This window comes from Capra hircus, chromosome 13 (assembly GCF_001704415.2).
Source record: "Capra hircus breed San Clemente chromosome 13, ASM170441v1, whole genome shotgun sequence".
Lineage (NCBI taxonomy): Eukaryota > Metazoa > Chordata > Mammalia > Artiodactyla > Bovidae > Capra > Capra hircus.
The window spans coordinates 25,133,713-25,158,064 of NC_030820.1; the positions used below are offsets into that span (position 1 = coordinate 25,133,713).

General features: G+C 42.8%; 1 protein-coding gene across 3 annotated transcripts in view; it reads right to left on the reverse strand.

Moving 5' to 3' along the window:
* The window catches only part of PRTFDC1 (phosphoribosyl transferase domain containing 1), a 100,875-nt gene extending 91,263 nt beyond the window's left edge, over positions 1-9,612 (reverse strand). For all 3 annotated transcript variants that reach the window (XM_018057109.1, XM_018057107.1, XM_018057108.1), the window contains exons 1-2: positions 9,501-9,612; positions 267-373 (exon numbers count right to left, since the gene is read on the reverse strand). In XM_018057109.1, coding sequence (XP_017912598.1) covers positions 267-373; positions 9,501-9,548 — 155 coding nt within the window. In that variant the 5' untranslated portion in view covers positions 9,549-9,612. The remainder of the gene's footprint in view (positions 1-266; positions 374-9,500) is intronic.

The window sequence follows — 24,352 nt, forward strand, 5'->3', positions numbered from 1 at the left end:
TTTTGAGGCTATCTATCTTTTGTATGTACAGCCGTTCCTATCTTACTATCTTTAGTCATTACTATTTTTCGCATGTACAGCCTTCTTACTCTTTCCCCTGAACAAATATCCAAGGAAATCACAGATTTACTTTACTCCAATTTTTCTGTCCTATAAACATTCTATCCACCACTGTATAGAAGAGATTCCCAACAGGGTCCCTGAGCATATTGTCTGATTCACACAAGAGAGGACTAGAGAAAACGGACTCAGCCAAGAGCGCTCACCTGTCCACAATGATGCCATGAGGGATGAGCACGTATTCCAAGTCTCCATAGTAGTGCTGTGGGTACGTGAATAAGCTCAGATCATACCCTGGCCAGTCATCCATAATCTGCAAACCAATTGATTTTGGTTACAATATTTTTCATTGGAAATTTATTTTAAAAACATAAACAAACAAGAGCACGCTTTGTAAAAACGAAGACCATTGAAAACAAGAGAATAGGTCTGACGATCCATGTGGCATTAAACTGTCTTCCGCCAACCTAGGAGAAGCCAGGTGGAACAAGCTAGTTTGTTTCCTGATGAAGGACCTACTGAAGTGAACAGGGAACGCCATTCCTGACTTCCGGCATCACAAGAGAAAATCCCGACCTACAGCTAACCTGACAGCACTGTAAGAGTGCACAAACGTGAAGATACAATGCATATTTACACTGTAAATATTATCATGAATATAAGCAACATTATTTTTGTAATTACAGGCATACCTCATTTTACTGGGCTTTGCAGATAGCATTAATTTTTTTTTTGCAAATTGAAGGTTTATGGCAACCTTGCATTGTCAGAGGAGCTTAGCACTTTTAGCAATAAAGCATTTTTAAATTAAGGTATGTACATTTTTTTTTTAGACACAATGGTATTGCACACTTAATTGACCACAGAATACGGTAAACCTAACTTTTATATGTACTGGAAAACCAAAATAGTAATAATTTGTGACTTGCATTATTGAGATATTTGCTTTAATTTGGTAGTCTGGAACTGAACCCACACTGTCTCTGAAGTCTGGCCACTGACACAGACAGCATCACTCCACATTATTATAATATATTATTATATATACTAACAAGTCTACACATTGCAATCACCTCAGCTGCCTAGGAAAGGTTACCTACTAAAAGTACATGTCTCCTGGGGTTATTGCGCACCCAAACTTATGAGTGGTTGGGTCATTTTTGTAAAGACCTCAAAAGGATGTGCTGTGGTGGGAACATCAGTCAGTCCTGTTGGGAACCAATTGCTCCAGAAAACTGTTGTATTCAGATAGTGGACAGACTGCTAGCAAGCCTCCCTCTTGCTTAGGACTGGATGTGCAAGTCTGATGGTTAAGATAATAAAGAGGCGGGAGAGAAAATGCCAGTGAAGACCATGTTCCCTTTACTTTCAGATCATCCAGAAAGGCACTCAAGCTAAACCGTAGCTGAACTGCAGTCTCCAGTTTTCTGCTTACTCGCACACACCTCCATCAGATTTCTCCATGCAGCTGTACGCTTTCAAGGTCTCTCCTAATGCAGACCTATCCTAATTTCCCAGTCCAATTCCCCATTCCTTGTCTTGTTCTCAGATTGGTCAAGTCAGGATCCTCCGGTTCTGTGTTCTGTTCATCTGTTGTCTCTCACCTACACCCTCTCCCTGTCTAATCCACTCCCCTACCCGTATCCCAAACTCCACATCATCTGCAGAAACTCAGGACAGGCCCCAGTAATTGCCGGCTGTTCCCACCTCTGCGTGATCTTGTCGCCCAAACTCCTTGTATCCCTCAGAGCTCTCTGCTCCTTGAGAAGACTCCTGTCTCTTCCTGCCTCTGGCTCCCTCATCTCATCTGTTTTCTATTGTTTTAAAACCCATCTGTACTTCATCGAACGCTGGGATATCCCCCTGCTTTTCCCCTGCCTCCTCACCCGGAACTCAAAACCAGTTCTCTTATGCCCAGGTTTTGGAAGGGCCACAAAGGGTCCAGACTCCACCGACTCCCATCCTGGTTCTGGAATGCTGGCCAGATCAAACCCATCGCAGATGAATCCCTTCCCTCTCAGTGAAGGGCAACTCTTCTCAGCTGCTGAGGTTAAAGCCACAGAGTTGTAACTGATCCCTTTCTATCATCCCCCTCTTGCAAGCCAGCAGCGAATCCTATCATCAGCTCCTTCAGAATCTAACCAGGACCACCTCTCAGCAGACTTCCCAGGTGGCACTAGAAGTAAAGAATCCACCTGCCTATGCAGGAGACATAAAAGACAGGTTGGACCCCTGGGTCGCAAAGATCCCTTGGAGGAGGGCATGGCAATCACTCCAGTATTCTTGCCTGGAGAATCCCAGGGACAGAGGAGCCTGGTGGGCTACAGTCCATGGGGTCGCAAAGAGTCGGACACGACTGAAGTGACTTAGCACGCACACACACCTCTCAGCATCTCCACTGCCCCACTTCCAGTCCCTGCCACCACTATTTCTTCCAGGATCATTGCCATCGCTACCAATTTTGCCTCCCTGCTTCCACTGTGCCAGCTCCTCGCCCATCCTCCACCCCCACGTGGCAGCTGGAGTCCTCCTTTGAAAAATGTACCTCATGTACATCGTTGCAGGCTTCTGCTCAGATTTGTTCAAGGGCTTCCCATTTCACTAAGAGTACGACTGGAGTTGCCACCATGGCCTGCGGGGGCGGGGCCTCTGACTGGAGCTGTCTACCCCTGTCCTGCTTCAGCCACCATTCTCCTTCCTGATGCTTGAATGTCCCAAGCATCTTCTGCCCCAAGAGCTTTACACTTGCTTTTCTTTTGCCTACAACGCTCATCCCCTGGAAGCCCACATGGCTTACCCTTTACTTCCTTCAAGGCTCCACTCAAACATCACCTCCACAGTGAGGCCTTCTGGACACCTATGTAAAAACACACCCCTTCCTTGCCATGCATCTTTGTACCTCTCTTACTCAGCCTCACTGTCCTTCACAGCATGTATTTCCACCAGGTGTGACATGTGTATGTATGCTTGTGTGTTTTATCTCCTCGCACTGGAATGTTAGCTCCTTCTGGTAGAGACTTTGTCTGTCTCACGCATTGTCGAAATTCCAGCGTTCAGAACACTGACCTGGAATATCGCAGGTGCTCAAAAATGCTGAGTGAATAAATGACAGTCTCCACCCACGTGCTACCCAACCCTCAGTCTATCTCCTCATGATAAAGAGCACCACTGTTCATGGCTCTGGAAATTCCTACCTGACCAAGGGCAGACGGGTGGTCAAACAATGTGTCATCTGTGTATTTTCAGAGCGTCACACTGGCTCTGCCTTGACTAGCAAATCGGCTTGGGGCACAATTCAATCTGTTTACAAAGCAACGCTGGTTTCCACCCTGAGACCTCCTAGGGCCAGCTATTCACTTTCAACACCGTTGGTCAGTGCCTGGAACCACCAGCTGAACACGAGGAACTTCCAGAAGACTCACTGGCAGGCCATGATAGAGACCAGAAGAAATGCCTGAGCAGCACCCGGCCCCAGGAAGATCACCCAGGGACACAGCACCTTCTGGCTCCCCTGCCAGAACACACACACCGCCTCCTGGAGCCCTTATAGTGCGGCAGCACGAACTGGGGGTTATTCCTCCCACCGTGAAATCCTGCGGTAGCCCCTGCCCAGCTGAATCTGAGACCACTCTCTAGTTCATGTTCTGGGCACAGCTCTGACCTTACTATGGATGTGAAGAAAATTCTATCTGAGACTCATTTCCCCCTCCTTTAAATAGAACACAATAAAAACTCAAAGACAGGGATGTTTTGAGGATAAAAAGAATAGATAATGTACTTAGATTCCTAGTACATTTCCATTTATGATAAATGCTTAATAAATGATGCCTCCCAAAAAGAAAAGAATGATAAAATGACAAATAAAACAAACCTATAGAGACTTTCCTAGTGGTCTGGTGGTTAAGACTCCGTGCTCCCAATGCAGGGAGCGCAGGTTCGATCCCTAGTTAGGGGACTAGATCCCACATGCTGCAACTAAGACCCGGTGCAGCCAAATAAAAAACAACAATCAAACCTACAGACAAAAACTGTACTGGAAATCTGTAGCTCAAAGGCAGCATGGAGTAACAATAAAGAGCATGGATCAGAAGCCTAACACACTTGGGGGTGCATTTACTAGCTATGGGACCTCAGGCGTTAACCTCTCTGGGTTGGGGTTTTCCTCTATAAAACAGTCAATGCCTACCTCACAGGGCTAGCTTGAGGATTAAATAAGATAGATCATGGATATATAACTCTTACATCAGTATCTGGCCTACACTGTCGCTGAAGTCGCTCAGTCGTGTCCAACTCTTTGCGACCCCATGGACGGTAGCCTACCAGGTTCCACCATCCATGGGATTTTCCAGGCAAGAATACTGGAGGGGGTTGCCATTTCCTTCTCCAGGAGATCTTCCCAACCCAGGGATTGAACCCGGGTCTCCCGCATGGCCCTGCAATAAATGCTAACCAGTAAGACATACTGAAACATCAATAGTTTACTTTAAAATTATGTTTTAATTAACTTAAAAAAGTACCTCAAACCTCTCTGCTAAAGTCTTATGGCCTGAGTTAAAGCTGTAAATTTAAAAGTAGAAGAAACGTGTTTCTCTAAACACTATTCTATAAGCCAAACCAGTCTATTTCCAAATGAGTCTGAAATAGTTCATTTTCACTGTCGAGATAAAAGACAAAGAGATGAGGGAACCGCTGGTTTATCCTTAACAGTGCATGCAAAATTGCACTGTAAATGTGTCCCAGACCTGAGGGAACGGAGGCTGTTGGGAACTGCAGATAATTATGTTATTCATCTGCTTTTTGAAAAATCAAAACAAGAAGTCTTTAAATAGTTTCAGTATCACAGATAATACGCTCTAAGTTTTTTCAGAACAATGCTTTCTCTGTTCAAAGACCCAAAATATGGCCAAGCTGGGGAAGTGACAAACACATTCACCAAGCCATTTTACATCACATCCAAGCCTCTGAACTCTCTCGGACCCTCTGTTCCCCATTTGAAGATATACTAAAGACCTTCTTTCTAAGTCATTAAATCTTAATTTTTTGCTTAGAATATTTCCTGCTTTATTTTTCAAGTTGGCTGCCCTGGGGATAAAAACAGTTTGGAAACACATACAAAAGGCTAGGCTCCTCTCTGCTGCTAAGTAAGCCCCAGACCACGCGCCCCACTCACTCCTTCAGGCAGTGACCACGGCGACCGCCAATTTCAGGTTCACATCGACCCATCCGCCGCAGCAGAGGAAGGGAGTCTCTGCTTCCGGCAACCCCAGACAAGAACAGGAGTTGGCCCAGCTGGGGTCACTAGTCCAGGCCCAGAACCAGGGAGGGAGGCGCACTGCAATGAACGCCTCAGAGCCACATGTTGAGAAACTGAGTCCAGACAGAGTCTGAAAAGAAGGGCCCTGGAGATCTGCCACCAGGAGAACGAAGGGGGACCCACACAGGCCCAATGACACCTTGTGTCCTGCATGCCTTCCTCTTCCATGGAAGGTTCTACACCCTGAAGGAGAAACTCATCACCCCTAGGAAAGTTGTGATTCCGATGGATTTTCTGATTCCCGCCACGTTTCCATGGATGGATGGGGAGGGAGATGACAGAAGCACAATTATTTTAGATTTTCCTCTTCTCCTTATTTTCCTACCAAACTCACATGTGTAGGTACTAACTATGGTTCTTCTGATAATGGTTCTGTAAAAGTAAAACATATCTATAAACCTGATGCCGAACGGGCAGACAGGTAAAGATCTTTTCTCTCCCTGAGAAGTAACAAAGATACACCAGCGGAGGAGTGGGGTGAGGGATAGTGGGGGAACACTGGTGACCAGCTATTCTAAGCAGAGTATCTGAACCCAGGGCCGCATCTCTGGCTTGGCCATCCCATGTACTGTTAACAATCTAATGTCCCATCTCCCCAATTCAACTGAAAGCCATCTGCACCCAAGAGCCAGTTTCCATCTCTTCATTTTCCCTTCTCTTGCACAAACTGTACTCATTTTAGGCTTAAGTCATCTAGGCCCCTTGCCATCTTCATCACCAAGTTTCTACCAACTCAGAGTTCTCTTCACCACCTCATTTCTGGATACTCCAATACACACCCCGATGATCATTCTAGCTACTCCATCTTGAGGCAACATCACCCACCTTAGCTCAATTGACTTTGCCTTCCCTCCACCTTGGCCACAGCAGCCCCAGCTCTGAACAAACCTTTTGGCCACCCCAATGTTATTACCTATCCCTTTTCCCACAGGTACTGAAATTTCCCTTTGGCTTTTTGCAATCCCTTCTAGAGAGGCTCTCTACTTTTCCAGTATACCGTTCCTCCTGAGCTTTCTTTATCCTCCTGACCCTTGATGCCATTAGCTCACCTTGAATTCACTCTGAATTTGTGCCTGCCCATAGCCAACTTGATGTGAATCTAATTATCCCAAGCTCTACTGGAGAGAATGACACGCGTGCAGGGAGTATCTCCACAATACCTTATTTCCAACCTCGGTGAACCCTCACACTGCCTTCCTTTATCTTTCACCAAATTACCCTGTTTTTAAGAGGGCTTCTTTTTAACACTGATAGATGGGCTATTCACTGTTCCACCATTTGCTTTTTACACTTTAAAATCTACCTTTCCAACTAGTCATAATGATTGGCCTCATCCCTTATTAAGAGTATCTATTACTAAATAATAGTACTTACTGTATTTGACCATTCTACTGATGGCATAGTTGTTTAAAAGACTCTCTCTACTGCTGGCTTCATAACTGGGTTTGCCATCTTGATGCTACCTGCTCTTTCTGCAGCATGTGACCCTCCTGCTCAATCTTAACCTCCCCCCCCCCCCAGGAACATGCATGTGCACTCAGTCGTGGCCAATGCTTTGTGATCCCTTGGACTACAGTCTGCCAGGCTCCTCTGTCCATGGGATTCTCCAGGCAAGGATACTGCAGTGGGTTGCCAGCTCCTTCTTCAGGGAATCTTTCCGACCCAGGGACCGAACCTGGGTCTCCCACATTGCAGGCAGATTCTTTACTATCTGAGCCACGAGGGAAGCCCTTGATTTTGCCCCCTCACCTCCATAAAACTCTGTTCCTTAGGCACCGACCACCCTATGCTCTCTCCTACTGTCTTACTCATTCTTGGTCTCCTTATCTGGCTTCTCCCACTAAGTCTCTTACATCCAGGGATTTTCAGGTTTCTACCCTTAACAACAGTTTTATTTCCCCACCTTGTTCGCCAGGTATCCCCATCCACTGCGAAGTGAGTCACTCGGTTGTGTCTGACTCTTTGCAATGCCATGGACTATACAGTCCATGGAATTTTCCAAGCCAGATACCGGAATGGGTAGCCTTTCCCTTCTCCAGGGGATCTTCCCAACCCAGGGATCGAACCCAGGTCTCCCGCATTGCGGGTGGATTCTTTACCAGCTAAGCCACAAGGGAAGCCCAAGAATACTGGAGTGGGTAGCCTATACCTTCTCCAGTGGATCTTCCCGACCCAGGAATCCAACCAGGATCTCCTGCATTGCAGGCAGATTTTTTTTTACCAACTGAGCTACCAAGGAAGCCCACGGATAAGCATCAGATACTTCTGTTTGCTGATGACTTCCAATCTATCCAGTCACCCTCCTGAATTCCAAACAGGAATTTCAAACTGCCTCTTGTGTATCCTGACCCATAGGCTTTATAGGCATTAGAGACTCAACTTGTCCAGAACTGAACTGAATGACTTCCTCTTTTCACACCTTTTCACATCAAATCTAGGCCTGACCATCCTCTGCATGGCAAGTGGAGTGATCGTTTTTTCAAAAAGCATAAACTGGATGTTAAGATTCCTTCTCAGAATATAACGATTTCTTTGCCCTTGGCAGGTGCTGTCTTGGAGAATAAGTCCCCTACAGTATACCAACTGTTGTACTGGACTACTGTACTCTTCAAGGTACTGTACTATAAGATTTAAAATGTTTTATTTTTTGTTTTTAATATATAATTTGTGAAAAATATTATAAACGTTATAGTACAGTACTATACAACCAATTATGTTAGTTGGGTACCTAGGCTAACTTTGTTGGACTTACAGACCAATTGGACTTGTGAACATGCTCTCTGAAGGGAACTTGTTTGTATGTAGGGGACTTGCTACAGGTACCCTTCTTCAATCTCCAGCCTCCCCCTCAGCCTTCCACTCTTGGCTTAGATGTCACTCAGGGGGCCAACCTGACCATCTGAGCTAAATCAGCAGCCCCAGTCCTCCTCCAATCACTATCTCAAGACTCTCTTTTCTCTTCCCTGCACATATCACTGTCTGAGAGCATATTCTTCGTGTAGGTGCTTTCACACTGCTTGCCTGTGATCCTCTCTAGAACGTAAGGTCCACGAACACAGGGGTCTGTCTGGTTTTCCCAGAGACTAGAACACTGCCTGGAACCCAGCAGTGGAATAAACAGGAGCCCAATGAACAAATAAATGAACTCCTTTAAGACTAACAGGCTTGCTGTGAAATTAACCCTGGGCAACAGAGTTCAACCCGAACAGATCAGTTACCATGAGATGTTTCCTAATGCAACCCTCCCACTCCTGCAGGCCTCAATCACAGACAGGATTATCTGTACAGTACAGGCTGATTTCTGAACAAAGAATCTTAAAGTAGGAAGTTGGCCCCACCCACCCACCACCCTCGCCACAGTTTCACTTTAAACCTGACACGTTGAAACCACTACCTTCCAAAGAAGCCAGCAGCGGTTAAGGCAAGACCAGATTTGATTCCAGGATACTGATCTTTGAGTACCCACCGGGCGATGGCTGACTTTGTGGGGTTCCCAGGGATAAAGAGGATTTGGTCTGCGACCCCAACCTCCCAACACCTTCTGATACTCCATACACATGCTCTCGAGTTCGCTCAGCGGGTCCTTTTGCAGACACGGATGCTCTCTCGAGGGGCGCTCATGCAGAGGCCCCACAGTAAGAGCCCTGGCCGGCGTTTCAAATCTAAAACTATGTCCTACTGCCCTGGCCAACTCTCGGTATCCTTTTTGAAAACACGTGAAGCCCGCGCTGGGGGAGTCAGGAGGGAGCACGTAAGCACGGAGGCCCGTAAGAGCCACCCGCGGGGGTCCTCGCACCACCCTCCCGCCCCGGCGCCCAGGGGTGACTCCTGGTTGCCAGCGGGAGTGGGACCCGGAACCACGCGGGCTCAACCCCGGGAGTAGCGCATGGCTGTCGGGGGGCGGTGGGGACACCGAGGACCCGGGGGAAGGGTTGTTAATCGCGGGGTCAGACGGGGGAGGGGGAGAATGGAAGCGACCCGCTGGGAGGGAAGAACAAAGCCGTGGCCAGCTCGCTCCCGAATGCATTTCGGGCGTTTAATCTAAAAAGGAGGTGGGGGAGGGGGTGCCAACGAAGGAGGGGCGGGGAGCGCGCGCCTCGGCCCCGAAATCGGAGTTTGCATTTACCACGACGCCTCGCCCGTAGTCTGGCGCCTCCTCACGGTTCCCGGCCATGTTTCTCCGGGGAAAGCGGGAAGGAAAAGAGCGAGAGGGGAGGGTGACGGGCCGGGAGAGGGTGGGTGGGGGTGAGAGGGGGGACCGCTCCGCCCCTGGCCGCAGGGCGGCAGAGCCGCTGCGCACCCAGGACCCCAGGCCTGGCGGGACTCCAGCGCTTCGGCCCGCATCTCGGGCGGGTCCTGGGCGCGGGGCGGGGCGGGGGGAGGGGAAGGGCCCGGGGCGTCGGTGGGGGCGGGGAGGGGGTCGGGGCGCAGCTGCCGCGAGGCCGTCTCCACCTGAGCGCGGGTCCCCTGCGGCCACCTCCCGTCTGCGAGCTCGGGGACCCGGGGGACCCAGGCTGCACGCAGCTCGCCCATGCTGCAACAGAAGACGTGCCCAGGTCCCCCGCCTCCCTAAGTCTGTCGTCCCCGCTTTCAGGCTAACAAGGTCCTGGAATCCTGCCTGCTGACTTCTGGGTGCTCTTGACCGCAAGTAAATCCGCGAAAGAGCCTGCGGTATGGGATGTTCTCGAAGTGCGGCTGTGGACCAAACTATGATGTGTTTTTAAAACCCTCTAACTGCCCAGCTGGAAAGAGCTGTGCGGTGGTTTACCCTTGAACCAAACCCGCGGTTACAGGATCTGGACTTGGAAAGAAGGCCCTTCCTTTATTGATTTCAGGGCGGGGATGAAAAAAGAGTTTTTTATACGTCATCCACTTCATCACTTTTTAAAGAACGTATGGTCAGAGTTTAATTGTTTCGGGTTGCAGCTTAAAGCCATAGCTCTTCTCAGATTCACGAGCCTTCTTTTATGAATCTTTTGTTAATTCAACCCCTGATCTCAGCTTTCCCCCTTACAAGGTCCTGGTTCTTTGTCCCTTCCTCCAGGGCCCGGCTCTCCCTTTAAATGTATTCACTGCCCTCGTCTCTGCCATCTCGCTTCATCCTTTGCAGCCGGCTCTGGTCTGAAGCCCCTAGCTGGACTCAGGCCTCTCCGAAAGACTATTTTGTTCATCTTCAAGTTCTGGCGCAAAGCAGGGAAGGACTGCTGATTTTGCTTGGTTTGAGGGGAAAATAGTTATCAATCCGTGAATGTCGCCCCGGGTGGGGAAAATATTAGTCATTTCGACATGGCCCGACTCAGCCCTGTGTGGCTTCAGTCTCTTGTGTGTCTACAGCCAGCACGTGCGTCGCTGAGATCAGGCGCTGTCCTGGGGGCGCTGGGGATGGGCAGGGGAAAGGCGGCGGGGAGGCTCCTGTTAACCAGCGCTTAGGTGCTTCTTGCACAGATAAACGTGTCAGACGTCCTTGTTTGGGGCAATTTTTATAGTCTGACCCACCTCTTTTCTCAAAGGTGAGGCACCACCTTCTATTTTCATTGTCGAAGAGCAAGCCCAGGAAGCATCTTCACAACCAAAGTCACTAAAATTTCCAGGAACTGAAGGTGATCATCAGACTGGAGTGTCCAGAAGACTCTGGTGGGAAGCCAGCCACCCCACGTCGGGGCAGGTTACCGTATAGAAGCTGTGTGCTCAGATTCAGACACCTGAACTGCTGAGACACTCAGAGGTGGGAATGCAGTGGTTTACCTTAAGGAATCCCACTGTTACTGCGGCAAAGTCAGGTTTACCCGTGGGTACATGGGTCTTGGGGACAAGAAACTTAAGTATCACTTACAGATGTAGCTGCTTTAAAGAAATAAAAAAGCTATTACTGTGTGCTCAGCCCAGGCACTGTGAAAGATGTAAAGGAAATGGCAGATAAATCTTTCCTTAAGAGGGCCATTAATTTAAATGGAAAATCCAGTAGGTTCACAATGAAAAAAAAAATCACTTACTTGAATGATCACAGAATCTCAAGAAGATCCTGTAGAGACCCACAGGACATCCTGTGAAGAATACGGAATGTGCACAAATGGTTTTTTAAAATCGAATTCATTTTATTTATTACCTTTGTATATTTTGATAACATTTTGGGTGATCTATTTATGCTTCTCTGCTTTGGACTGCATTAATGTAATACAGTATACATTTGACATCACAAATCACATTTGCAGGAACCAATACCCAAGAATAACATCATCCACCCTGACTTTATTCTTAATCCTGGTATGAGGACCAAGAGGCAAAAATTCTTTTTAAATCTCAGATTTCTGTTACGCATCTACTGCAATGGCTTTGGACGACGGTTCTGATTTTTTTAGTAATGATCCATATGAAGTTAGATAATGAGGCTAAGCCAATTACGCCCAACAGTATGCCTCAATTTTCTCATCAGTAAGAAGGACAATACTGCATATGAAGTTTGTTTTTTGTTTTTGGTTTTTTTTTTGCTCTACTGGATGTGAAGATGAGATTAACGTGAGGTGACATGCGAGAGAATCCTTTGAAAAATGCTATAAAACTGTAAGGTGTTACTTTGAGATGCTGTGACAGTGTGTGACCAATTGTTTATAATGTTATCTGGTAGGAAAATGACACAGTAATTGCCTTTTTAAGATGGGTGTAGGGTGACCAATCAGGGACAGTTATAATCTAGGGACAAGGTGGAACTGGTATGAGAGTGGATACAGTAAAAAAAATGAAAATTATTAAAATAATGGAATTTTTCACACAAAAAATGGTATTTTAGCTCAGATTGTCCATTTTCTGATACTTCTTAGAAGAAGCTAAAAGGATAAAGACTACGTCTTTGCAGAGTTAATAACCAGTAAGTATACTTGCATTTTTCAGTCCTCTTGATCCACTTTTTAGTTGGAGGTTCCTGTATTTTCAATTCTGAAATTGTCTAGTATCACTACCATGGTGAAAATGCAAACATCTGTGGTTACCTGAATTCTCTACCAGGCTAAAGGCTTTTGTCCTGAAAGTGTTGCAGGAAGGGGAACTGATTCCAGAGCCCGAAAGTGGGCTCTTGTCTATCAATTAGAAATGAATTGTCCAAAGATACACACGTGCTGACAAACCAAGAGGCCTTATTGGGAAGGGGCACCTGGGTGGAGAACAGGAGGGTGAGGGAACCCAGGAGAACTGCTCTGCAATGTGGCACACAGTCTCAGGTTTTATGGTGATGGGATTAGTTCCCGGGTTTTCTCTGGTTAATCACTCTGACTCAGGCTCCTTCCTTGGTGGCACACACGTGGCTCAATCAAGGTGGATGCCAGCAAGAGGATTCTGGGAGGTGGTAGGACACATGGAGTCTCCTTTTGACATTTCCCCAGTTCTTCCAGTTGGTGGTGGCTTGGTAGTTATATGTTCCTCACCAGGACCTCCTGTCATAAAATAACTCACAGATATGGTAATTGTGCCTGGCCAGGGTAGGCGGTTTCATTTAATGTGTTTCCCCTAACAGAAGAATATACTAACCTTTTGACAGTTGGTAGTTCTTGAACCTTTGCCAATATTAATCTTTATTGAAGGAGTGATTCAGTCTATGTGCTGAGTTGTTCTGAGCAGTCACTCAGTGACACCAGATTTGAAATCCAGAAGGGCATTTACTTTTTTTCTGAGTCCTGAAACATGAAAATAAACAAAAAACTCTCAGCCTGGGAATTGTGTTGAAATTCATAAACATGTGAAACTTAGTGACTCAGATTGTTAGTCATAGAGTCACTGGTTAGAGTCTGGATGAAGTCCATTGTGAACAAAGGCCAGTAATAATGATGATGATATTTTGCTTTTTCTTAGTGCAGAACAAAACCCTTTACAAATATTACAAGTACCAAAAAAAAAAGTGGCAAGATACTTTATTCTAGATATTCAGGTTAAGTAAGAATCTTGCTACCTTTGAGGTATTCTTTTCCCCTTGACATAAATACAGAAAATAATATAGTTGCAAATGACTGTAACACAAAACAACTTAAGCAAAAGCCCAATTAGTATTCAATTAGCACAGTAAGCCCTCTTTCCTGGACTCTTGTCTGAAGCAGACTGGATCCAGTGTGTAGTCTTAGAGTAAGCAAAAAATAATGACTCCATAGCAGTTCTTACAAAACAACCCAGGAGCTAAATTCAGAATTTATGTTTTGCATTATGACACTTCACTAGTAATTAACCTTACCCTGAAGAACACACAGAGGGTAAAATTTAAGTCTGTTTTTTGCAATAATGTCAGACACGAATAATACCATCAACAGTAAGTGCTGGGCTGGTTCAGAGATATCCTCCCACCATCTCCCCCATCTGACCGGAACAGGAATTGGAAAGGTTCAGAGAAGAATAATGCATCCATGTGTTCCTCCAGATCTCAGAGTCCTGGCAGCCGCCCTCGACTCTCTTGGCCACCATAAAGCAGTCATTGAAAGGACACAGCTGCAGGAACTAGAGGCTAAGGACTAAATAAATCCCAGGGCTGGAGGCACAAGTCATGTACATGACCCTAGCACAATACCTTGTGGTTATGAATGAGCGGATTAGCATCCAAGGGCGCAGTGGCAGCTTATGCAAAATTAATTGGCACCTCAGCCAGTGCTCAGTTCCTAATGGAAAGATGTCTACTTCAAATATGCACACATACACACAGAACAAGGAAACCTTAGTTGGTGAAAACTTTTGCTGGTGTAGGAATTGTAAGGACCAACTGGACTGGGAGCTGAATATTCTCTTGGCTGAACATGGATTCTCTTCAGATGAGAGTTGATGTATGACATCCACTGGCAATATCCCAGGAATGAATCTAGTTCTTGTCAGGTTCTGCATTGTATTTTAGGGTTATATTTTAGCTTGGAGAAGAGGCTGAGAAGTGGTTTGAGGTCGAGGCCATCTCACATGGGAAAAGAGACTGAGAAAGAAAAAGAGATTTGGACACTGATCTACCTAGAGGAACATTTCCCAAAGTGTGTTTAAATTCATTTTTCTTTATGTTTGAAAAAGATGAAGCTGTGATTCATTATGTTTGAGAAACAATGAGATAAGCAAAGCTAAACATTTCTATCTTGTGGAATGTCTGGGAGTCTTAAATATGCCAACATGTACTGTCAATAGTCAAGAAGACTATAGCAAAGTGTAGTGTTTCCCAAACTGTTTTTTTTTTTTACCATGCAAATCTTCTTAGAGGGTGTTTTATAAAAGGTTTTTTAAATTGCATTATTATAAGATATTTATATTTATACTTATCTGGAAGTAGGCAATTTTATATGAACTTAAAGGCTATATTTGAGAGGACTAAATATTTAAAATACAGTTTTCTGACTATGCATTGTTTTTTGTTTTATTTTTATTTCAAAAATATGCAGTAAACTTAAATGGACATGGCTAAGGCCTTTCTCAACCTGTGAAAGGCCATGGCTTTGCAATTTGTGCCATCCTTCAAGTGGACATGAAACTTCATTATTTTAGAAGACAAGGATTTACTCTCACACCCACTCGCTCTCCCCCTGCCATTCATACTTTATTTCCCCTCTAACTACAAACAAGATCAGCCTTCAGAGTAGCAAGATAGATGCAAGCTATCTCATTGTGGCAGTCTCCTTTGGTCTCTCTCAGTAACTGCAGTGGCTGTGGTGGCTTCCAAAGGCCATTGTTTTTAGACACTGCCAGGATATAGAATATCCAGAGGAGCCAAGAGGCAAAGCAGGGATGTGATATAGCAAGTCATTTGTTGTCATAGCCAGGACAATGAGATTCTATTGCAGTGGCCAGGTTCATAGTCCTGTAGGATTTGTACTTGAAGGGACTGAGTCCCTGTGTTTTCTAACTTGGGACCTTTAACTCTACTGACTACCTCAGCTGCACCAGTGGGATTCATGGCAAGTCAAACCTGATTCACAGAGGGTGAAAATTACTACGTTTTAAGTTTATAACTTTTCATTTTAAGTTTTTGGTTTTGTTCCAGCTTTTTTAAGTATAATTGACAAATTAAAATTGTATGTATTTAAGATATAAAAGGGGCTTCCCAGGTGGCTCAGTGGTAAAGAATTCGCCTACAAATGCAGGAGACACAGGGGACACAGGTTCTATCCCCGGGTTGGAAAGATCCCCTGGAGAAAGAAATGGCAACTCACTCCAGTATTCTTACCTGGAAAATTCCATGGACAGAGGAGCCTGGTGGGCTACAATCCATAGAGTCGCAAAGAGTCTGACACAACTGAGCACGCACACACATACACATGCGTGCACACACACACATACACACAGGAGGTGGAAAATGTAGTAACATAAGATATACCTATACATTGTGAAATAATTAACCATAATCATGCTAATTAATATATCCACATAGTAATCACACAGTTGTCTTTGTGTGTGTGTGTGATAGCAAATATAAAATGTACCAGATAGTATTATTAACTGCAGTCACCATGCCATACATTAGACGGCCAGAACTTATTTATCTTATAACTGAAAGTTGCTACATTTTTATCATCTCCCACATTCCACCTCACCCTGAGTCCTCAGAAATTGCCACTCTTTTCTCTACTTCTAAGTGAGAGTATACAGTATTTGTCTTGTCTTATTTCATATAGCATACTGTCCTCCAGATGCATCCATGTTATCATAAAAGGGAGGACTTCCTTCTTTATTATGGTGAGTAATAAGTAACCATACAGAGGAAATAAAATATAATTTATATTTATAAAATAAGATAATGTATATAATATATAATGAATGTATAGTATAAATACAATGGTTAATATATAACATTACATTATATATATTATATTACAATAGATATAGGTATTTCACATTTTGATAAAGATTGCATTAAATCTGTAGGTTACCTTGGGCAGTATGGACATTTTAACAATATCAATACCTTTTGATGTTATATGTAAAATAAACATATAGCACAAGTGTTTTTCCATGGGATAGTAAACTCTTTATAAATATCACTTGAAATGGCAATGCCAACCATTGCTCAATATATTTTTATTATTTCCAAATTTTGATTTTATAAAAATATATAAATATGTTTTTAATAAAATATTTATGTATATTTTAACTATTTCTGGTGGATAAATTCTCTAGAAATGGAATTTCTAAGTTATAGGGTATAAATATTTTTTAAGACTCTTGATATATAGTTCTAAATTTAGCTTGCAATATTAATGTCTCTCTTCAATGGAAAATTATAGTAAATCTCATGGGATTTTTAACTGAACATGAATAAAACTTTATTACAAAAATACTTTGAGGTTTGAGGGTAGAGTATTAGCTAACATATGTTAAAAGCTTAGTAATTGGAACTAATAAGAAAAAGTCAATTTGAATTTATGATAAATTCTTAACTATAGACTACTTTAAAACAATGTGCTTTTATTGCTGTAGTCCATAAAGTAATACCTAGACTAATGAAAAGTTTATGGTACTCTGTGTTAGGCTTTTGGCTCCAAGTCAGGCAGACTCAGCTTTAAAATCAGACTCCACCACCTCCTGCCTGACCTTGGGCAAGTTTCTTAATTTCTTTGCCTTATTTTTTGCATTTGTTCAATGAAGATAATGTTAGTTCCTACTTCTCGGGGCTATTGTGAGGCTTAAATAATGTGTCCAGATAACCTAAGGAGCGCACAATACATTTTATCTATTAAGAAGAATAATTTTAAATAGAATCCCTAATTAGAATTTCTGAATTAATAAACAGATCAGTTGAAAAGTTTTAAGTAAATAAACCTACACTATATCACTTACAGTTTCTTCATGTAAATGGGCCAGTATTTTCCATGAAATTATATTTGTTGTGTTATCAGCTTGATATATATATGTGCATGCTACATGCAAAGTCGCTTCAGTCATGTCCAACTCTTTGCAACCCTCTGCATCAGATCATAGCCTACCAAGCTCCTCTGTCCATGGGGATTCTCCAGGCAAGAATACCAGAGTGAGTTGCCATGCCCTCCTCCAGGGAATCTTCCCAACTCAGGGATTAAACCTGTGTCTGTCTGCATCTCTTGCATTCCAGGTGGATTCTTTACCACTAGCACCATCTGTGAAGATATATATATAATTTATATCATAAAATTTACATATAAATTTAACAAAAGTAAGCTGTAAGAAAAGCCTCTGTAAAATCAATACAAATATTGATGGATTCTAATAGTAATGGAGATCCATTTTTTATTTACTGCTATTTTTTTATGTTAGAAAAAATTAGCTTGATTTAATGCTCTTCATGTTTAGAATATGAAGGACAATAACATAAGTTAACTTCAAGATTAATGAATATTCTTCTGACAGATTTCCGTCAAACATAAATGCATTTATAACTTACAGCTAAGGAACAGAATGACTGGATCAAACTAAAAGTCACTTAGCATTTTTCTAAGTGCCTCTGTAAGGAGCAGTTGGGGAAAGTCTTTTTTGTTTTTTTGAAAGCTCTCCATGGCATATGGGATCTCGTCCCCTGACCAGTGATCCAACCCACGGCCCCTGCTTTGGAAGTGCAGAGTCCTAAGTGCTGGACCACCAGGAAGTCCCAGGGAAAGTCTTTTAGTCGAAAGTTATCCCTCAGTGAAGGAGTGGGCGTTGCATGAGGATCTGAGTAAAACCATCCTCTGTTTCTATAGACCATTTCAGATGATATTTTGTTACTGTGGTCAGCGGTTTTCTTGCATTAGCACTCACGTTACCTTAAATTCCCTACTATTTCTTAGTTCAGCAAAACTATCATGATCCTTTTGAACTCAAAGCTCAGGCCAACTTTGTGATTATCTGACTTTGTCTCTTGGCTTGACAAATAACCTTCAGATTCTCGTTGATTCATACCAAACCCACACAGAGCAAACAACGCTAAAAGTTGCACAGATGAGAAATTTTCAACACATCTCTAAGTTTAGAACATTTGAAGGAACATAAGACCAGAAGAATCGAGTTTGTATGATAAGGCCGAATGCATTACCAGGAAATAATATGTTTCTCACTCTAGGGTTGATGTCATTGGCTTTTTACTCTCAGATTTTTCAGCATGTTCAGCATAGTCAGTCACAGAATATACACCCAGGTCACCTTTTACAGAGAATAAAGGGATGAGAGATGACTCAGGCTTCTCTGTGGGTCTGGGGATTTTGCCAAAGCTTAAGTGATAGAGACAGACTGTCTCAAAAATCATAAATGTCATACCTGGACTTTATACTCATTACTTTTTCACCCAGTTAGTCAAGTTCTATCACCTTTTATGATTTTTTTGTTGTTGTTATCTGTGACCTTTTTGCACTCTTTTTCAACATTTCTTTTTTAAGTCTTAAAACTACTTTATGCTACCAAGCTCTTGTTTTGGCATACTTCTTGGATTCAGTCCAGTTCTTGAATCAATAAGATTGAATTTTTTAAAATACCAAACTTTTAAAAATAATAAATATTGAGAATATTACTGAAATAGTCATTTGAGTAGTTGTTCAGAAACCATTTTGTGTTAATTCGGAAAACCTGAGACATAAGTTTCCAATAATTGTCCTTATTCTTAGAGAGATTAGACATTTTAAGAGGTTTGTGTTTTTTTTTTTTCCAAATCTTCTTCCACATTTTCTTCTTGTAAAAAAATAAAATTCAGTAAAAAGTAAAAGTCTGGCCTAAAAATCAAACCATGAAAAATCATGTAAAGTAACAGATAAGCAAAAATTCTCAAAATACTGCTGGCCTTTGCATAATGAGAAAAAAATAGAGAAAGAAGACAGTGGAAATAATTATCTAAGCCCAGTTTATGAACTTGTAAAAATTAATGGAGAATACAGGCAAGATGTTCTCTTTCCACAGAGCTCTAGGCAGCTCTGCTGTGTTGAGAGTCCCTAGGTTTGGAGGGTTAGAAGATTTTGCAAATGGGGGTGCCCAGGTATGTAAACTCCCAAGCATTTTACCAGGCCTTAGACCAGGGTTTCTCAGCCCTAGCAATATTGACAATTTGGGCCAAATAAGTATTTGTCACTGGGCTGGTCAGTGGATTGTAGGAAGTTTAGCTGCATCCTTGACTTTTACCTGCTAGAAGCCAGTATCATTCCCAGCTGTGGCAATAAGAATATCTCTAGAAAGTGTCAGATGTCCTCCTGGAGTGGAGGAAGGGACAGAATCATTTCCAGTTAGGAATTAGTGTCCTAGAGTAACAGATCTTATGCTGGTCTCAAATGTTTCTACTCTGTTTTGAAGAGAGAAAGGAAAAGGTTTGTCTGATAACGAGTACACCCATATTTAATTAGTCTGTAGCCCTCTCTGTATGGAATAATGTGAGAAAAGTTTGTGAGAGGGTTTTCTTTATTTCATGCTTTCTATAATAGAGAAACATAACCAAACACAAAGAAAACATTGATTATGTTTTGAACATAGAGAAACATATCAAAGCTTGAGTCAAAAAGCAAAATCAAAGCTTGATTTCTATACTTTCTTTTTATTATGGATTCAATCATTTCTATTTTCTCTTAGTCTTTCCAAATGGGAGTTTGAGTCTATAATATTAATAGATACAGGGAATTCCTTGGCTGTCTAGTGGTTAGGACTCTGCACTTTCACTGCTATGGCCCAGGTTCAGTCCCTGGTTGGGGGACTAAGATCTAACAAGCTACGTGGTATGGCAAAAAAAAATAATTATAGGACTCATTCATATTATTTCCATATCATATAAAGAAAGGTGAGTTTCAGTCAAGGCTGAGCAATATACTTGCCAAAGTACTGATATTTTAAATTCATGAGACTTATGGCAGGGTTCAGAAATGAGCTTCTCTTCTTAGACGCATCTTTAATACAGAGCCACCCATGCTAAACTGAGCAAGCCGCTGCACAGGTGAGCCCACCTTACATAGGGGCAAACTAAATCAGGAGTCACAGCAGTGCAGTCTGTGCCCTGTCTCTGCCACTTGCTGATGGCCTTGGAGCTCATGACCTTGAGATTCAGTTCCTCCAAGTAAAAAATGAGAATCGTCACGATTCTCTGATAAGGTTATTCTGATGATTGCTTTGGTATCAGGATTACTGTCACTTGTGTTCTTCCACTTTTCCTCCTTCCCCTTCCTTCCTCTCCAGTGTATCTATTCCTTGCACATGCCAAGATCCTCATGGGCCACAACTCTCACACACTTGTTCAGCCATGATTCTGAGTCCCAGCACTGCAGAGGGTTTGCCAACTTATCCAGAGTATTTAGAAAACTAAGATTGCATGATTCATAAAATTAACTAAGAGCTCTGCCTTTCAATTTCTTACTACTAAAAATGGTTCTGTTAAATTTCCAAATGCTTAGATGTCTATGAACATAAAAAAAAAAATCAAGTTCTCTGTGACAATATTCACCAGTCTTAGCACTGGGACGGGAGGAATATTAGAAGTCATTTGGTCCAGGAAGGACTCCTGACCTATAGTCAGATTGCTCTTACTAACAGTTACTCAGCCCTTCGCAGGCACCTCATCTCATTTTTGAGTTTTAATTACTGGAAAGTTCTGATCTTGCCTGAACCTGTCCCTTTTGGGTTTTCTTCTGGAACAACACTGATTGCATCATCTTCTTCACTAATGAGCCACACAACCATCAACTGTATAAGTCTATACATTTACTACATTTAAAGACTTGATATGTGAATGTATCAAATACAAAGCAAGTAAACTAATTCTACAGGCACACAGCCACCTGAAGCATTCTACACCTTGCATTTAGTGGGTGCTCCAGTACTCTTGCCTGGAAAATCCCATGGACAGAGGAGCCTGGTAGGCTGCAGTCCATGGGGTCACTAAGAGTCGGACACGACTGAGCGACTTCACTTTCACTTTTCACTTTCATGCATTGGAGAAGGAAATGGCAACCCACTCCAGTGTTCTTGCCTGGAGAATCCCAGGGACTGGGGAGCCTGGTGGGCTGCCGTCTATGGGGTCGCACAGAGTCGAACACGACTGAAGTGACTTAGCAGCTGAGCAGTGTAACTTGGAAGACTGCAGAACTCCCAAAGATCGGGATCTTCAGATAAAAAGTTTCATTGAGTCTGCTCATCAAAACTTCAGAATAAGAGAGTTAACTGGCAGAGAAAATGAGTTGCATTTGTTTTTGACTGCAGTGGCACTCGGATACTGACTTGATACAGGCATGTAAGAGTACTTTGCCCAGAGTAGATTCAGATTCGCAGCTTTCCTCCAGAAAAATTGTGTCAAACACACTCCCATGAGGGGTATGAGTTGGAAACTCCATCCTACATCCAGAAAATAGCATAAGAAACTTGATCGTGGCTCTTACACAGTTTGCATCTTGGTGCTTATACTACCTTTGTAAAGGAAAACAAGCCAAACATGCAAAATCCTTAGTACTGAAGTGGCTGATAAAGGAGAGACCTCATTGCATGTGGTATGTGCAGCTTACTAACTTAGAAGGCTGTGTCAGCTTTCTCAAAGATGATAACGCCCTCCAGTTTCCTTCCATCTTTTCTCTCAGGGCCTTGGTGCTATTCTGGACACCACTTTCTGAGGACACTTTCCGGCATCCACTGAGCAGCCTGTGTGGCCAGCCTGGTTTCCCAGTGCCTTTTCCATGACGCAGCCTGTAACATTCTGTTAGAATGTGCCACTTCACTTACACAGGCACTAAAGTGGATGGAAAAAGCTATGAAAAGCTATGACCAACCTAGACAGCATATTAAAAAGCAGAGACATTACTTTGCCAACAAAGGTCCATCTAGTCAAAGCTATGGTTTTTCCAGTAGTCATGTATGAATGTGAGACTTAGACTATAAAGAAAGCTGAGCACTAAAGAATTAATGCTTTTGAACTGTGGTGGTGAAGAAGACTCTTTGAGAGTCACTTGGACTTCAAGGAGATCCAACCAGTCCATCCTAAAGGAAATCAGTCCTGAATATTCACTGGAAGGACTGATGCAGAAGCTGAAACTCCAATACTGTGGTCCCCTGATATGAAAAACTGACTTACTGGAAAAGACCCTGATGCTGGAAAAGATTGAAGGCGGGAGGAGAAGGGGACGACAGAGAATGAGATGGTTGGATGGCATCACCGACTCAACGGACATGAGTTTGAGCAAGCTCTGGGAATTGGTGATGGGCAGGGAAGCCTGGCGTGCTGCAGTCCATGGAGTTGCAGAGAGTCAGACGTGACTGAGCAACTGAACTGAACTAAAAGTGGATGGACTGTGGGACAAGAAAGATGCTAAAGATTAAGTGAAATCTTGGTGAGGTGTACATCATTTACTCTTCAGGTGTCTGAGTGTATGCCTCTCTTTATGACATCCACACTGTCCCTTGTTAACTCTTCTGCTGCCAGTCAGTAGCGGTGAGATCTTGGACAATTATCTAAACTTTCTGTGCCTCAATTTCCCTATTTCTAGAAAAGGAGGAAAATTATACTGAGCTATAATCAAAAGATTTTTATGAGCATTGTGTGTGAGTGTGTGTGTTAGTTATTCAGTCATGTCTGACTCTGCAACCCCGTAGACTGTAGCCCACCAGGCTCCTCTGTCCATGGAATTCACAGGCAAGAATACTGGAATGGGTTGCCATTCCCTTCTCCAGGGGATCTTTCCTACCCAGGGATCAAACCTGGGTCTCCTGCATTGCAGGTGGATTCTTTACCATTATGAACATGAAGTGAGTTTATTTACATTAAGCACTTAGAACAATGCACACCCTAGTAGCTGCTATATATATATATATGCTTATATTACTACTATTTTAGAGAAGAAAATGTGGCAATACCTCTTTTTTTCCCTCCTCATGGAGGAGGAAAAATAATAATTTTTATTAATAATTTTTTATTATAATTTTTTAAAGTAATAATTTAGCTTTTTTTTTTTTGCTAATTTTATAAACAAATTTACTCTTTACTATGAGCAAACCTGCTGCTTTGCTCACCATAACAGACCCAGAAGATATTAGACCTTTGGGTAGCAGGTTCAATACCTGCCTCTGCAAATTCAGAGTCTTCTTTTTCTGCTCTGTGTGTGTATGTGTGTGTGATGCACACTTGAAAGAGTGAAGTGGATCCAGCTGGTCTGGACTGCCCATTCCTCTGTCATTACTCTACACAATGAAAGCGTGTGATTTCTTTCATCATGTGCAGCTGGTACCACCTGGTCTGCCTCTGAGGGTTGCTATGCCCAGAAATGATGAAAGACTTTGGCTCTTACAAAGGGGAATCAACCTCCAAATGAGCTGAATACTCACCATGGAGGTAAGGCATGAAAAATCATGAATTCTGTCTTTTCTTTCTTTTGGTTAGCCCTAGTATTTCTCATTGTGTTGCTCTTTGCTTAATTCTACATTTAGATTGTTGAACAAAAATTTTACAAGAGAATTTTCTCAGTCTCACTATGATCCTGACCCTCCTTTATGCCTTTATTTGGATAGTTGTGACATTTATATATATACTTTTGTGTGAAATATCTATTTTTATATATGTGTATATATATGTTATATATATATACATCTATCTCTATATATACACATAGATATATATAGTTAATATATATAAAGATATATATAGAGAGAGATAGATATATGTGTATATATATAACATATATACATATATAGAAATAGATGTTTATATATATATATATACACACCTCCCAGTTGACCAAATAATCATGGTTTCACATGCCCAAGACTGAAATAAATTAGCTGCACCCTAAAAATATAAGAAGGACTCCCCCGGTGGTCCAGTAGTTAAGAACCCTCCTTGCAATGCAGAGGACCCAGGTTTGATCCCTGGTCAGGGAACTAAGATCCCACATGCCATGGAGCAACTAAACTGTGTGCCACAACTACTTAGCCCACACTTTGGAGTTTGAGCACCGTAACAGGAGAATCTGTGCACCAAAAGGAAAGACCCTGCATGATGCAATGAAGATCCTGTGTGTGGCAGCTAAGACCCAACACAGCCAAATAAATTAACTGATTGATTAAATATATATATAA